Genomic DNA, 16,055 nt, shown 5'->3' on the forward strand with positions numbered 1-16,055 from the left:
TTTTTTTTATCATTAATTATAATTTATTAAACAGAACACCTGAAATATACATTTCAATAAAAAATTGACATAGCTGATCATAATCTTCTCAAATTCTTATTTTTAGTCAAACAATGTACAGAACACCTGAAATTTTTCCATAGTCTTCTCACATTCTTATTTTCAGTCAAACAATGAATGGAAATGCAGTGGATATTGATCTGTATTGAGCTTGTACCTGTCAAGCTCTTCCCGTGTAGGTGGATCTTTCATTTTCTTGTATTCACGTTTAGGGAATACTCTGCGCGGTCTATCGCTGTCCACAAGACGGATTCGCGCAAAATATCCAATATAGGGACGGTCCATTCCAACTTTCTCCTTCATGCAGTCATCAAATATTAGCTGGGGTTTTCTACAACTGTAAAAAAAATATGTAAATTAAAAATTGGTCTTTTATTTTCTTTTGTTTTACTGGTATATTTCAATCTATTCCCTAAGAATTTGGGTCATTGTGAACATATTTCTTTGGTCCTTTAAAATTCCTTTTAAACAAGTTTCCTTAAATCGGGTAGAATCGTTTAAGTAAAAGAAGATTTTTGAAAGGTACTTTTCTTTCAAACATGAGAGTTATCGAAATAATAAGGAGGCTTCTTAATTAAATATTATACACATATTACATGGCTTTGAAGGCGAAATACCAGAATATTTGCCCAATGGCTAAAGGTGACATATAACTCCAGGGCAATCTTGTCACCAAGGGACAAATATTATGGTATAGTCATCTGAGAAGACACGTAACATATGTCATATGACATTTTTATCGATAAAATACTGAAATCAGTTTTACCATCATATCAATTTTTTACATTTAAGTTACACATACCAGGGGATTTTATATACCGTACACGTTCATATCTTACAAATCAGTGTAAATTGTTTTGTAAAAATCTGGTAATTTAAGTATTTAGTTTCATTAAAATTGATTATTTTAAAATAAATGTTGCTGTTATTTTCAAAGCAGCATTTGGGCTATAGCTTTAATTTCATAACTAATATGCAGAATAACTGTATGAGAACGTAAAATGACAATTTCGGGAAGGTAATACATGTACCTGTATAATTCTTTCTGGCGGGATGCAGTACCGGTAAGTTTCAGGGCATAAGGATAAAATAAAAATAACCTCTTCAAAAATGCTACATAAAATATCATAGAATACAAACTCTTACGGTTCAAAATCCAATAGCCCTCTAAAGTCTCTGTCTAAACAAGTGTAGTAGGTTTCGAATTCTGCTAAACAGTGCTTCTTTACTTTGCCAAAAAACTTGAAGCCACAATTGGTGACTTCTTTGCCCTCGTTTAAACAAACAGCTGGATTCCTTGGGTTATCCTGCTTGCAAAGCATGTATTGCTACAATAAAAAAACCTCTGATTAGGTATATATTTGACATATTCATTTCAGTATTAATACATGTTTTACATAAAAGACTCTCTCTCTCTCTCTCTCTCTCTCTCTCTCTCTCTGTATAAGCTAGTGTTTAATATCTCATCTGTTGAAAGCACAAAATAAACATGCATGTGCATATTTATACAAATCAGAATGACTGAGACTGGGTGCCCCATGGTCAACAAAATAGATATTAGATCTACCTTGAATTCATTAATATATATTTTTTAGCTAAATCATAATATTTTCGCTTTAAAATTTGAAATTAATCAATAAACGGAGATCTTCTTGAAAGAATGTATGTTCATTCGCCCTAAAATGCATTTGCCCTTTTAAGCCATTCGCCCTAGATTTCGTTTGCCCTAGGTTCGTTTGCCCTTAATTCTGTTCGCCCAAGGTTTGTTCGCCTTGTCTTAATACAGAAACAACAATAAAACATTATGAAGAGATATATAGTTATATTAAACAACATCATTATAGCACCTTTACTTTATATTAACAATAACAACCAAATGACTGACTTGATAATGCTACAATGACTTATTATGCATTATAATTTTATATTCATGGTTTAAAGTAGTTTGATACAGTTTCATGTTCCATCTACGATATATCTCGGCGATCAATGGATTGTATTGTGCTCGGGTATATAAATTGTTTAGAGATAGAAAAAAACATCAACCAAATCATTAAAAAAACCCAGCAAGACAGTTATCTAAAATTTACCAGTTTACGGCGGTAAAATCTAATAATTAGACCAATGGCGTCTTTTTGAAAAAATAAAATCATAAAATGTAAGAAATAGTTATTGGAAGTAATTCAAGTAAAGCATTGATATAAAAGTAAGATATCATAAGATGTGGTTTATGAATGAGGTTTAGGTGGAGCAACCAAGGTTAAGGCTGGACGGTAAATAGAGTAAACGATAATAAGAGCTAACAGACTTTAGGCAAACAGACTCAGGCGAACAGGTAGATGGACGAACGAACCCGATATTATTAATATACATTTTTTAACTTATAATCATAATATTTTAGCTTTAAAATTTGAACATTAATCAATAAACTGAGATCATCTTAAAAAGAATACAGTAGACAATTATGATACTGCTACATGTACATAACATCTGAGACATAAATAACATGTTATTTATGTTTCTGATAACATTATGTATAGTACAGACATGGCAATTCTTGATTTTTGTTAATGTAGTAAATTCCTTGTAATTAATAAAAAAAAAAAATAATGCTGCAGAGTAACAACTCATATCTGCACATATTTTTGAAATAGTTTTATAAACGATGATAAACTTGCTTAGAGAAAATTCTGACTACGGACCATAGCATACCTTGCATGGCTCATCACAGAATCTGCCGAAATACAACGAGCCAGCTTTCAATTCGGGCCATGTTAAATGCAACTCAGGAACGGTCAACTCTTCATACGATGGCAGAGACTCATAAAATTGTTGTGTCATTTTTCCTGATCTTGGTTTGCCACCGAAGGGCACAAATCGAGAATCCCGAACCCGATCGGAATTGTTTGTTTATCCTACCGAATGGCGAATATGGCGTCATGACATCGTGTAAACACTAAAGTATAAAATGGGATGTACATCAACACTAACATGACGTTTTCAGGTATGTTATAAACAATTTTTATTATATATTTTAGTTATTTATTCTGTCATATTATAGGTTGACATACACTATTCTACAAGTTTTGGTGCGCGCACAGACTTGATCTTTAGCGGTTTATAGCTATAGGGGTTTACTGCAAGTACCCAGGATGTCTCCACATGGTAGAAATGTTGTGTTGAGTGAGCTTCCGTCATCTTCTTTTTGATTTTACATTCATGGCAGGGACCTATAAACTGGTATATTATGTCTCTGTTTATAATTATATATAAAATAATTAAAATATGCACATGTATCAAAAAAGAAATAAACCAAGATACTTAAAATATATATTGATTTTCAGTGTTGATATATATCAAGTAGTGGTTTTGAATATTGATGGGTTAGTAATTGTCCATTGTCTCTGTAATGGCTAGACTACCTTGATCTTAGTAATGTTCTTTTAAATACCCCCTTTCCCGTTTTATTTTATCAAATCATTCTTGATTACTTCATTCATTGTTCATTGCTGTCACTGAGAACTTTTTAAAAATATATATACATATTTGTAAATCTATATCTGATTTAATTTTAGTAAATCATGTGGTATTTGTATTCCTATATAATACCCTTTTAAATGATAAATTCAGTTGCAGTGATATGACGTTATTCTTAAAAAATGTACCATATTCCAGACCAGACTCAATATTTTACCTAACAGCTAGAAAGCAGACCCCAACCAAACCCAGGGTCTGCATATTGTGTCCACTCAGGGTCTGCTTTGGGTCTACTATGACAGACTCAGCTAGAGCTGACCCAAGCAGACCCAAGCTGACCCAGAGTGGACATACTGAAAGCATATACAGATTTCAGAAGCAGGCCATGCAGTAGTCAAATTTAAGTCTTAAAGGAGCTCACTTTTGATCTCAGTCTCACTTTTCCACCATATGTTCCTTTTGTAAAAGTGAGACTTAGATCAAAAGTAAGCTCATCTAAGTTTTATGGCCCCGGGGCCAGGCTTGCTTGAATTTACATATAAGAAACAGGCCTATAAAACCATATGTTCATCATGTTCATAAAGCTATAAGAAGGTAATTAAGATGTATGACTTTGATAGGTTTTGTGTATGTGCCTGTGTGTGTGCTATCAATAAGATCCGATGTTAAAACTGAAGATTTGACATGAAGTTAGAGGACATATAATAGTGAGTTCTATGTTCATGCAAATAGTCTTTTTGTTATTTTGTGAAACAGGCCTTTTAGTATACTTTGTATCAAGAAGAAGTGTTGATCAAGCTTAATTAGGGTGTCAAGAATGAATTTAGACCAACCACAATTTCATTAGATAACAATTAACATCTCAGATGAAAAATCTTAAAAAAATAAAAATAAATAAATAGAAAGAGATTGATGGATGGATCAGTGTATTGATGGACATAATGATAGCAGTAATGTCCGGGATTTAAGATAGAGAAAAAGACAGGAGTATATTATGGTCAGTATAAAGAGATAAACAGTAAAACACGTATATAACGAAGTGCCAGGGACGGGCAATTTTATTTCGTAATAAGTGTAACTCGTTATATCCCTCGGATTTACAACAAGTAATAAAGTTTTGGGAAATAAAATTACTTCACTGTATTAAAGCATCAATTCATTATAAGTGTGTTTGCTATAACCATGTTTAACTGTATTTTCTCAGCAGTAATAAAAAATTTGATGACAAAAACCTACATGTTGACTTATACAGCTTTAAAGGAGGACAGATTGAATAGATTGTTTAAAATCAAAAGTGTTTTATTCCTGATGGATTAAAACAGTACAGATCTTCTAGGCCAATATAAATCAGGAAAATGATAGGACATTTATGAAATATTCATAGATATATTTATCAAGCTAGATTACAGTGTTTTCTGGAAACATAATTTTTGTCCGCAAAATTGAGATAAGATGTACCTCATTGAGGACTTGCTAGAAATGTAAGTGTGACAGCGTATAGGTTGATAAGAAAATAGATCTATGAACACCATGGCTGTCAACACATGCTTCATAATCTACACAAGGTAGAAATTTGTGCTCTTGACAGATAGATTACAGCGTGTTCCCGGACGATGTGGGGGGCATTTTAAATGTGCATTATTACAGAGCTGTGCATGTCATTAAATAAAATGCAAGGTAATTGACTGTTTTTACTAGTTTAAAACTGCATATATATTTTTTTAATTACCTCTTGTATCAATATTAATATTACTGAGTATGTTTTAAAACAAGTGAAATGCACAGTGGTTGATTTAGTGCTTAAATACTATCATGATGAAAGTCATAATGCCAAAAAAAATTTGCTCACTGTATATGTTATTCTGTACTGGTACTTTTTTTATGAGAACAGCTAGGATACTTCTTCCATTTTTTACTAAAAAAAAATTAAAAGCTAAAAATATTCTCTGTGTTAATTATTAAGGATGATCAATCCCTCCATCTGTATTTTGAAATATTTGTGTTGCAATACAATATGCATGCATGCAGGTTTATCAATTTTCTGTAATATATACCTGGTGTTACAAATTAATCATGTGTTAGAGTTAGGATTATGGTTACAGTTGAAAAATTTTCAAATTCAGGCTGTTTATTACTTATACCAGGTAATAAAATATTTTTATTGCAAATTTTTAGTTTTTCAAGCAGCATGTACATGTACATGTAATTGGGCATAATAATTTATTATGATTCAGAATCAGACCATCTTCAAATCTCTTTGCATTTTTCTGAATTTTCTATGGCCAACGAATTAGCCTTTAGGTGTCTTTACTTGGTATAACTGTAAAGTTCATTTAATTACATGTACACTGCATAATGGTAATTACACAGCTATGGTCATGATAACCATCCATCAGGGAATGTAAGGTTTATCTGCTATTTTACCACTGAATATTAAGCATCTTAACACTCTGGTGCTAATTTGATTTGATTGCAATGTCTAGGACAAATAATGGAACACTCATTTTGTCCTTTATTTCCTTTAACAGCTGATCTGTGGGCAACATGCCAAGGTCGTACTCTCATCTATTTTAAAAGATCAATGAAAATAATAGCAACACAAAATTGCGTAGCTTTACATGTTTATATATTTGAAGGGGGTAAAGGAAGGTCAGTATCTGTTGAACTCTTGGCAAAATGTCTAAATTTGTTGATAGTAAAGTTCAGATAATGTTACTTTTTTCTAAATAAATGTTTTTCTTTTTTTAATCGTCGATGCAAGCTTTGATACATGTATACATGCATGCGCACATTATTGATTAAATTATCAGGCATGTTTCAGCTTTAATCTTAAAATATGTTTCCCATAAGTTTTTTATTTTAATATGTTGAAATCTGGTATATTTAGATGAGCAAGTTAATAATACATTATAAGAAAAAAAGTGAAAATTCTGGAAATTGTTTTAGAAAGATCAATATTTGAATTACGTATGTACTTGACAATGCTTGCATTTCTTTTGTTTCAGTATAATTATAAAATTAACTAAGCTTATATAAATTATAAATGGAGAAGAGAAATTTCAATCAATTGATACTTTAAGACTTTAAATTACAAAATGTCATATAAGTATTGCATAGTACTCCTTGTTGAAGATAAGGTCAACAAGTCAAAGCAATTACTGATTTGAAGACGATGTGAATATATACTGCTGGGTATTTACAAAGAGTTAGGTTACTTAAATCTGATAAAATTGTTATATATATAAAGGGCAATTAGGAGCAGGTTTATTTTTTAGAATAAGTTGTGATGAAATTTATGTGCTGTTTTACATTTCTGACTGATTCATCACCCAATTTCTCTAGGTAGGGGGCCAGTTATTTTTACAAGTAAGACCTGCGAAGGGGACCATTTATTTATTTGTCTTTCGTACACGTGTTTAAGATTATCGGGCATTACAAAGTGCAAATTTAGAGAAATGCCTGGCGCCGCACAAAGAAAAACCCAAGAGAGGTTCCGTTTGTTGAAAAATTTATACAACGAAATTGACGTTGGCCTCCTGCCATATTGTCTTCAGACCTTAACAAATGGTGTAATTGTGTCACCAGAACTGTGTATACATAATACAGGTATAGAAGGAAACAGCTGGTTTTTACGCATTGACAATCTGCACTGTAAATAATGCTGTAGGCTGACAATTTTCCTTTATGTATTAATGAAGTGAACCTTGGTGGTTTTCAAAAAAAAAAAAACAAGGAGATTAAATATTAATTCTGCTGATTTTGCAAGGCTTTAATGAGATATTTCATCAATTTATTTGCGAAAAGTTTACGGTCTAAGTCTTCAAAAGTTTGGAATGGTTGCATAGTTTTATTGCATTTCAAGTTCATCTTTCCTTTCATGTGATATCAATATGAACTGGTAAGTACATGTAGATCTAATTTAACCTTTGTGTAAAGTACTTGTACCTAAATTTTCATTCTTAGTGAATAAATTATTCATATAGTATTTTTAAAATAATTGAAGAATGTTTGAACAAAATTTTTTTTTTAATATTTCTCTTGTTATTATTGTTATTTTGGCTGCCAATGTATCAATTTGTAAATTGAAATATTTATTTGAGTTCTCTTAAAGTACGTAGACTGAGGTAATTCATGTGTATATATGTATGTATGGAAGAGAAAAGTATAGAAAACTTTGTCATTCTTTGTGTTTTATCAATAAAATGGAGTATCCTTTATCTCTCTGACAGTTGATTTATTACTAATGATAGTACATGTAATGAAATATTAGGTCAGTTAGTAGTTTTACAGTCATAGAAAATTAATTAGACCACCGGTAAATGTCAATTATATTTACTTGATAGAGTTTACCATTATGTTGTCAGTGTTGTGAGAATTATTTATCCAGTAAGATGAAGTTTTTCAATAATCTTTGAGGAACCTCAAATGTATAGAGGCATTGCTAAAATGGTCTTGTTTATTATTATTGCTTGTTTGATGTTTAAAATTCAGTCGATGTCACTCTCTGTCTTAAATTATCAGTTAGAGAAAGTACAAGGTATTGCCCAATTTCGAAATCTCTGTATCAGTATATCCATGATCATTGATGACATCATAAAAAATGATGAAAGTTGTATTCCATGATATAAACCTGCATGGATTCTTAAGACTTACTGTATTTTGTCACTTGTGAAACAGTTGTATATTACTATGGATATAATGGCTAATCTCTCCGTAGGTGTATATATCAAAGTTTAATTTTAGGCTGTCATTCGGGTTACCTCATTCCCTAGTCTTAGTCACTTGGATCACCTTGGTCATTAACAACCGGGTGACCAGTAATCTTTAATCCCCCCTGTATACACTGAATGTAACCCCTCAGTGAGTTCGTCCCTGTTAGCTAGGGTAGCCTCTGCGACTATAGTTTAAAACCCGTGTGTAACCAATTCCTCTGAAAACAGTAATAAAATCGTCTTTAAATGTCTCGAAATCTCGAGTATTACCGGGTGATTCTTGCCCCAATGTTTATTGTGCAAGGTGCAGAAAAAGCTACCTATTCCTTATAAATATTCTATTTTATATACATTATGGAACTGTTTGAGCTGACTGTTTGAAAAAAGGTTCTTAATACCTAAATACCTTACTGACATATATAATATCTTGTGTTTACGACGGATATGGACTGACATTGTAGATCGAAATAAACTGAAGAGGTAGGAACTATTTGTTTTTCAAGTTGTTTGTATACAGAACATGTTATTCATTGACATATATCTTTAAGTTATAGATTCAGAATCTAAGTTATCTGGTGTATACGAAAGGTGTTTCCCTATTTTGACTGATAATTGATAATCTTTAGGAGTAAAGTTAATATATCACATGTATAACATATCATAAGAATCTTAAGTGTGTTGATATGATATCAGTGTAAATAATGTGAAATTTTTTTTATACCTTTTATTTATCTAAATAAGGAAGAACTTTGATCCAGTATTTTCTTACGTGACTGGCATTGGATATGCGTAGATTTTATACGCAATACCAAGATAATCAAAATGCATGCTCTAATATACACTTAAATTGAAATTTATATATCAATTAATGCAGTGATTGAGTCCTAGCTTGCAACAAGTTATTACCTTTGGAAAATATGTAATTGTACATTAGGTAATACAATGTCCACAAATGGTGTTAAATATTTTCATAAATAATGAAAAAAAAGAATATTATAAAAAAAATCACCAATTGCCAATCCTCTTCATTACTCTTAACATCACCTACCACCCCTCCACTCCTCCCAAAATGAATTGGCAAATCAAGAAAAAAGCATATCAGGTGGCATTGGAAGTTGCTTTTGAATTACCAATCAAACTGATGTTTGATATGCATGTTCACATATTGTAGGTATGATAAACAGTAATAATGCATACACTGGAAGTCTTACTAATCTACAGGCAGACAAACGTGATCGCCAACAGTACTGACCCCCCAAGGTCAGGGCTGCAAAAGTTCTTGCAACAATGAAACTGGGCCACAGTGAAACCAAACCTGATCCTGTCTAGATTGTAAATATGGAACTGTGGTCCAAATCTCCTGGATCTTGAATAAGATCTATATCAGAGAGAAAAATTGGGAGAGAAAATCCTGTATTGTGATGTAGATCTCGTTGATACTCATGAAAACAATATTCTAGATATATGGGTGGATACATACTCTGAATACTTTATTCTAAACTTGTTTGATTTCAATGACTGCCATTAAATTGCCTGAAAACACCCTATTGGAACATGATATTGTATGAACCTTAATCCAGAAGTATTTGCAGTGTATCTTTAAACATTTAAAATCAATAAAAGTTTGTGCATCTTGGCATGAAACTATATCTAGAGGAGCAATTTGCAGTAGCTATATTGGTACATAGAATAGATATATGGGTGGTAGGTTCAAGTTTGGTTAAGTTCTATAATGCACTAAATAAATATTGCGCAAAGTTTCCCAGACCGGTACGGTTTGATTATTGCACAAAAATCTTTAACACTGTCAGTCACCAAGAACCAGTGCTCTTGGCTCCAGTCCCTATGTTTTTGACCCGGCCAAGTTGATGGCCTCCAGTTTGAATTCCTTATTGAGCAGTTGAATTTGTTTGTTAACTGTCTAAAATGACATGACTCATAAATTGTATATTTTCAAGTTACCATCTCTCTGTCTAGGCAGGCGGAAGGGGGAAGGGGGTCAAGAGTTTTTGTTTGGTCAACAATGGACATCCAAATGAAGATACCATAAAATGCATTTTAGCAAAACAATTGTCAAATTCAGATTATATCACCTAAATCATCCTTATCACCAATTTTTAATTCATTATTGATGTTTTCTCTCCTGTGTGTTGTGCAAGGTGCATAATTATTTGTCGTCTCTTAGGAGAGGTACTTAGGTGATAGTACCAAATAATTGAATTTCAATGTCGACTAGATTTATGGTTCCTGAGTCAGCAGAAGGCTGCCTTTGTTGTGTCTGCTTGGGATTTGGACTATTTTCTTTGTTCCGAGTGTGTAAACAATTATTTCAGGTTATGAAATCCCTTGTAAACTTTCGCCTTTGTCAATATTAAAGAACCCATTTGACCCTTTCAAATCCATGAAGTAACATGTATATAAATGATATCAATTATGTGTATGTACCAGCACTCCTCAACTGTTTTACTTTATCAGCAGTACATATTGGATGTAAACAAACAATTCTGTTTGGAAAAAGGTCATGATGCAAATATGGTTTTTCCACAATCAATATCTAAGTAGTCTGCAGACAGTTTAAAACTTCTCAACATCTCGATCTTCTCAATTTTTTTTAATTTTTTCGGGGGGGGGGGGGTTTAAAGACAGTGCTTATGTAGATATTATGATTTATACAGTGCAAAAAAAGCTGGCCTTGCCCAAATACAGTTGAGACCTTCGATCTCTGTGTGAGAGAAGTTCTAAATCGTGTCGTAGCCTTTGTTTTGGTATAGGTCTAACATACAGAACAACATTTGCTAGGATCAGCTGATATAGCACTGTGTTCTTTATATTCACGTTGTGTGATATTTAAACTTATGGACACTAGCCAATTTTTCCGATGTTCGATTTTTCTTTGTTTGGGGGGACTTTATTTTTGAAGAGCAGTCTCTGCAAGATTTGATCAGAGAAGCACTCACAGAGGTCTGTGTATTTTGTGTTTGGTTCTGTGTTATATTTTAATGGTGCTTTATGCCTTTGCCAAATTTAATGATAATTTTACTTAATTTTTACTTTGATACTGTTTACTGCATATTGAATGGGTTTTGGTTATTCATTGTGAATTATTATCAGATCTTTGATCAAAGGAGGCTGTATAAATGATATATTAAAATGTAGGTAAATGTGGCATTCATGACTTGCAAGTTCTTAAAATTGGGTCAATCACTGGACATTAATTTAATGTGTCAGGATATATTTTGCTTATTTGTATTACAGTGCTCCCCTCTCTCTCTCTCTCTCTCTCTCTCTCTCTCTCTCTCTCTCTCTCTCTCTCTCTCTCTCTGAGAGACAGTTATTCTGTACATTTCATTGTCCTTGTAAAATAAAAATCAGTAACATTTATAGTCAATGTCATTTTTTAAAGTGCATTCCTGCAACATTATTGGAACACATTCACAAGATGACTAGCTGTAATGATTAAAGAAAATTAGAACATGTACTTCTCCAAATCATATTGATGATGTGTGCATGACCACGCATTCTCATGTAAAGAACTTAAACAAATTGTATCACCAAAGTACTTAACTACCGGTACATGTACCGGTATATACACAAGGACTCAATTCGATTTATAATTCAAATGATGATTCTGATATTGAGACAATTGCTGGAGGTTTTGGATAAAAAGTGAATTTATGGTACTACATATAATTATAGCACATAATTATATATGATGGAGTCATGTAAGAAATATGTATTTAGAGGAGAGATATGTAACTATATGATTATCAATTTTAAAAAACCCGGATAGATTTTTACCCATGACTTGCTGTCTACTCTTCTAGTCATTTACAGGTATCTGCTATAAAACTTATTTGTTGAAGTACTATAGTATTACCATTACAATATTTTAAGCCCTCACTTTGTGTTGTACTTTCATTAAAAAAAAGTAAGTTATACAGCATTGATGACTCTTTAATCAGATTTTTAAAAAACTATAATTCAAATTTTATTTTTATCTTGATTTACAGTTATTTTAACCAGGAAATCTTAGAATGGCATGCCCATCACCTGACAGACTCACAGGATGCCAGAAAACACTGAGTCAGAAGGTCAAGGTCGTATTGGGTCAGGTCACGGCCGGTCAGCTATGACAATTAATAAAGAGCTACAGGCTAACAAGACAAGGATCGGGTCAGCCAAATACTATGACATTGCCTCGGCTCTCATGGGAAAGGGGAAGGCTGACTTAGAGGAACTGTTTCTGAATGCAGCAAGGGTAAGTTTAAGATTTAATTGCATATGTGTATGGGGAAAAATTGCATGCTTTTTTAGGTGTGCTTCTAATTTTGCCAAAAAAAGTGTATTTATATATATTTAAGTTTTCAGTTTGCCTTATATTTAAGTTTTTTGGATTTATAAAGTTTTACGTAGTACACAATAATTCATAAATTTAAATTCTGTATGTTTTATATTTTGTGACCATGAAATGATCAGGAAAAGAGCTAAAAATTGAATTTTGTAATTATTATTTATAAAGTTTTCTTTTGTTAATATATTGCAATTTTAAAAGTTTTATATAGTACATGTAAACAATAATTCATAAATATGAATTCAATTTCTATATGATTGTTTTATTTTTGGGAATCATGAAATGATCAGAAAAATAGTTAAAAACTGAACGCCATGATTATTACAGGAGATACAGTAATAAATAAACACTATCATCCTGCTTAGATTTCAACTGTTGCTGATAAAACTTCTGTTTGTACACTGTTGATAAAAAGTAGGAGAATGCTAGGTGATACACAAATATTTTGTGAAAAAAGATATTCCGCAGCATTTATATCAATCAACATTAATACTAATACATATAATACTGGTAGAAATTTTTTGTGTTATATTAAGCAGTGGCCTTTTAAATATTTGAGAAGTTTGGATAAAAACTGAATAATTTATTCCTTCCGATGATAAATGCCATTTTTTAAATACAGGATGGAGATTATGAGAGAATAGAGACATTTCTGTTGAGACGCAGTGATGTCATAGTAAGCATTGATGTCAAGGACAAAAGAACAGGAAACACGCCCCTTATATGGGCCGCCAAAAGAGGACACACTAAGGTACAACAAAATTGATATATTTATGTGATGCATAAACCCTGCTTATTAGATATAAAGTTACTGTACCAACTCTTTTATTTACATGCATGAAATATTCACAAGGGCCATGAGAACTTCTTGCCTAAATTAATATATCTTGCTAAAACCAGTCCATTTATTTGTTCAAAATTTGTCTTAGCTTCTTTATTTTGTAATTCAATATTAAAATGTGGTATCATTTGGATTTTACTTGCATGTACATTGCATTGAAACTTTGAATTCACAATAGATATTTCTTTTAACCAAGATTGTCCAGTTACTGCTGAAGCATGGTGCTGACATTACTCTACGTAACTATGAGAACCAGACGGCGGTGGAAGTTGCCTCCGCTGGGATCAGAACGATTCTGCTGGACTCCGTGGAACGTTCTACCGAATCCTTCCATCGGCTGCTCCTGCAGGCAGCATGGCAGGGAAACATCAAAGTCTTAAGAAGATTACTGGTATGTATATAATGGGAAATCAAAATTATAAATAACAGTTATATCTGTGCATTTCTGTACATGTAAATCTGACTAATCAGGTTCATCCTTTAGCACAAGTAGTCTCTCTCTTCTCTCTCTGCTCTCAGTTCTCTCTCTCTCTCTTATAAATCGCTCTCTCTCTCTCTCTCTCCCCCTCTCTCTGTTAAATATTCCACAAAGTTCTTACACTATGCTTTCTAATGGCATACTATTCAGTTAAAAATATATTTTTATTATAAATAAAATATTCTGTGTAATGATTCACCAAAACCTTTCTATCATTTAGCACATTTGTTGTGAATCATTCTGAATTTTAAAGCCTTATATAATGATCTGCAATGTTCCAATATTTGATCTTAGGAATATTCTTTCTTTATACTGTGAGGAATAAGCTTATAAACCTGTGGTATGAGCAGCATTAGGAAATGCATTGAGAAACAAATAAATGTAATAACGCAAGGTGTGTTAAAAGATGCAAAAGATGTTAGGGAAAAAATCAATAAAGTTAATAAAAAAAAGGAATTCAGTAATAGTGCCAGAAAATCAATGAAATAGGCCTACGTCTGCTACAGTATTGCAAAATTGTTTCACTGGAGGCTACATTAAGCCAGCTTCCTGAACTCGTTAGGATTTCTATAATTATGAGTATTACTCATTGAAAAATTAGGTGGGGGAATCCCCCAACTTGGCCACTTTCCAACCACCTAGTGGAAACTTTTTGTCAGGTATTGACCAATAAACTTTGTGTCTGGACATCAGATTTATCTCCCTTGTACAGTACATGTACCGGTATATAATGTACTATTAAAAAAAAAAAAAATATATAATATTTCAAAAAATGATACAAATATTAACATTCCACCCTTATCTTCTTGTCTATTATATTTAATATCTGAATGATTTAAATATATATGAATGAATAAAATTTATATCTTGTGATGCCATTATTTTCATGAAATAGAGGATTTTTTACTTTGTCTGTTTTTGTGGTTTTTATTTTAAAAACAACTGTTCAATTGAAATAATACAGTTGTACTGCCTTGCATGCTTCTGAACAATACTGCAAGGTTTCTAATGGTAAATGAAATTAATTAAACAAATTCTTTGGTGTTTATTAGGATTTTGAGCTCAGGCATTAGCCCATAAGCTTGATTTATCCAAACTTTGACTAAATGATGGTGACAATGCACGAAGCTATGATAAATTAAACAGATTTTTTAGCATTACACAATTATCTAGGTTACCTAGAGTCTAAAAATTTAGTAATGAAGAATAAGACTTTTATCTATTGTAAGACTTTCTCTATAGCTACATGTGATTATTATATTTTTTTTTACATTTTTGAAGAATGAGAATAAGGTGCGAGACATTAACTGCCAGAACTCGGAGGGACTAACTGCGCTTCTACTGGCTTGTCGAGACATTCAGCTGTTTGAGAGGCTTTCTACGCAGACCAACAGGCCTTACGATCCTGTGGAGTGTGTGCAAGAGCTGCTGGCACATAGAGCGTAAGCAACCTTCCTATGCTTCGTCCTACTGTTTGAGATTTTTAAAAGGAATCATGTTTTTAGTATAGATTATTAACTTTTGAACTAGATTCAGCACCATTTTACAACACAGATTTTTAAAAATTTGCTTTACACATGTAGAGGAGATAATCTGGATAAGTTTATAAATGTGTGTGGAATGGCGTTCCAAACTGAATGTTTTTACCTTGAGCCAACATTTTAAGGCTGTGACTGTGTATTGTGCTTCAGTAATGTGCATGCAGTTGATGGAGATGATATGACCTCTTTACACTACATTTCTAAATCCAAAGCTGCCCTGGCTGTGGCAGTCATGCAGGCATTACTGACCGCAGGACCAGATATAGGTAATGTTCAAAATATACTGTATATACTGCTATATTTAGCCATTAGGAAAAGTTCAACATTTCTGTCAGTGAAATGTCCATCACAATCTTTTCAATATCTTGCACAACAAAGATGGTAAATTTTTAAGGATACCTGTTAACAATTAAGAACTTGTCCTATGCATATCTAACTTTTTCAAATTTTTTAAGACATGTAACAAACTAAAGTACATGTATGTTGCATTTATATATTAAATTCAAACCACAGCCCTGCCCCGCCCCCTCCCACCCAAAAACGATACACCACCAAAAAAAAACAACACATGAGGTAACATCATTGGTTATTGCTT

General features: G+C 32.4%; 2 protein-coding genes across 10 annotated transcripts in view; one reads left to right on the plus strand and one right to left on the minus strand.

Moving 5' to 3' along the window:
- On the minus strand, positions 1–2,963 carry LOC105318076 (NADH dehydrogenase [ubiquinone] 1 alpha subcomplex subunit 8). Its single transcript, XM_011414976.4, has 3 exons — positions 2,773–2,963; positions 1,207–1,388; positions 1–397 (listed from the first exon to the last, which is right to left on the minus strand). The coding sequence occupies exons 1-3, from the start codon at positions 2,899–2,901 to the stop codon at positions 163–165; spliced, it is 546 nt and encodes a 181-aa protein (XP_011413278.1). The 5' UTR covers positions 2,902–2,963; the 3' UTR covers positions 1–162.
- The window catches only part of LOC117680412 (uncharacterized), a 26,639-nt gene continuing 13,531 nt past the window's right edge, over positions 2,948–16,055 (plus strand). For 4 of the 9 annotated variants that reach the window (XM_066083526.1, XM_066083535.1, XM_066083533.1 and 1 more), the window contains exons 1-6: positions 2,948–3,064; positions 12,260–12,507; positions 13,223–13,351; positions 13,638–13,832; positions 15,201–15,361; positions 15,611–15,726. In XM_066083526.1, coding sequence (XP_065939598.1) covers positions 12,316–12,507; positions 13,223–13,351; positions 13,638–13,832; positions 15,201–15,361; positions 15,611–15,726 — 793 coding nt within the window. In that variant the 5' untranslated portion in view covers positions 2,948–3,064; positions 12,260–12,315. Of the gene's footprint in view, positions 3,065–3,193; positions 3,301–5,072; positions 5,215–7,283; positions 7,436–8,482; positions 8,730–11,057; positions 11,211–12,259; positions 12,508–13,222; positions 13,352–13,637; positions 13,833–15,200; positions 15,362–15,610; positions 15,727–16,055 lie in introns of those variants that run through there. The other 5 variants (XM_066083532.1, XM_066083529.1, XM_066083531.1 and 2 more) reach the window with 5 other exon arrangements.

The sequence above is a fragment of the Magallana gigas genome, chromosome 5, assembly GCF_963853765.1.
Source record: "Magallana gigas chromosome 5, xbMagGiga1.1, whole genome shotgun sequence".
In the NCBI taxonomy this organism is placed as follows: Eukaryota; Metazoa; Mollusca; class Bivalvia; order Ostreida; family Ostreidae; genus Magallana; species Magallana gigas.

Coding starts and splice junctions, on each gene's coding strand:
- LOC105318076 (XM_011414976.4), bottom strand. CDS start 2,901: ATGACACAACAATTTTATGAGTCTCTGCCATCGTATGAAGAGTTGACC. Junction 1,389..2,772: donor TCTGTGATGAGCCATGCAAG/GTATGCTATGGT, acceptor TTTTTATTGTAG/CAATACATGCTTTGCAAGCA. Junction 398..1,206: donor GGGCTATTGGATTTTGAACC/GTAAGAGTTTGT, acceptor TTTTTTTTACAG/TTGTAGAAAACCCCAGCTAA.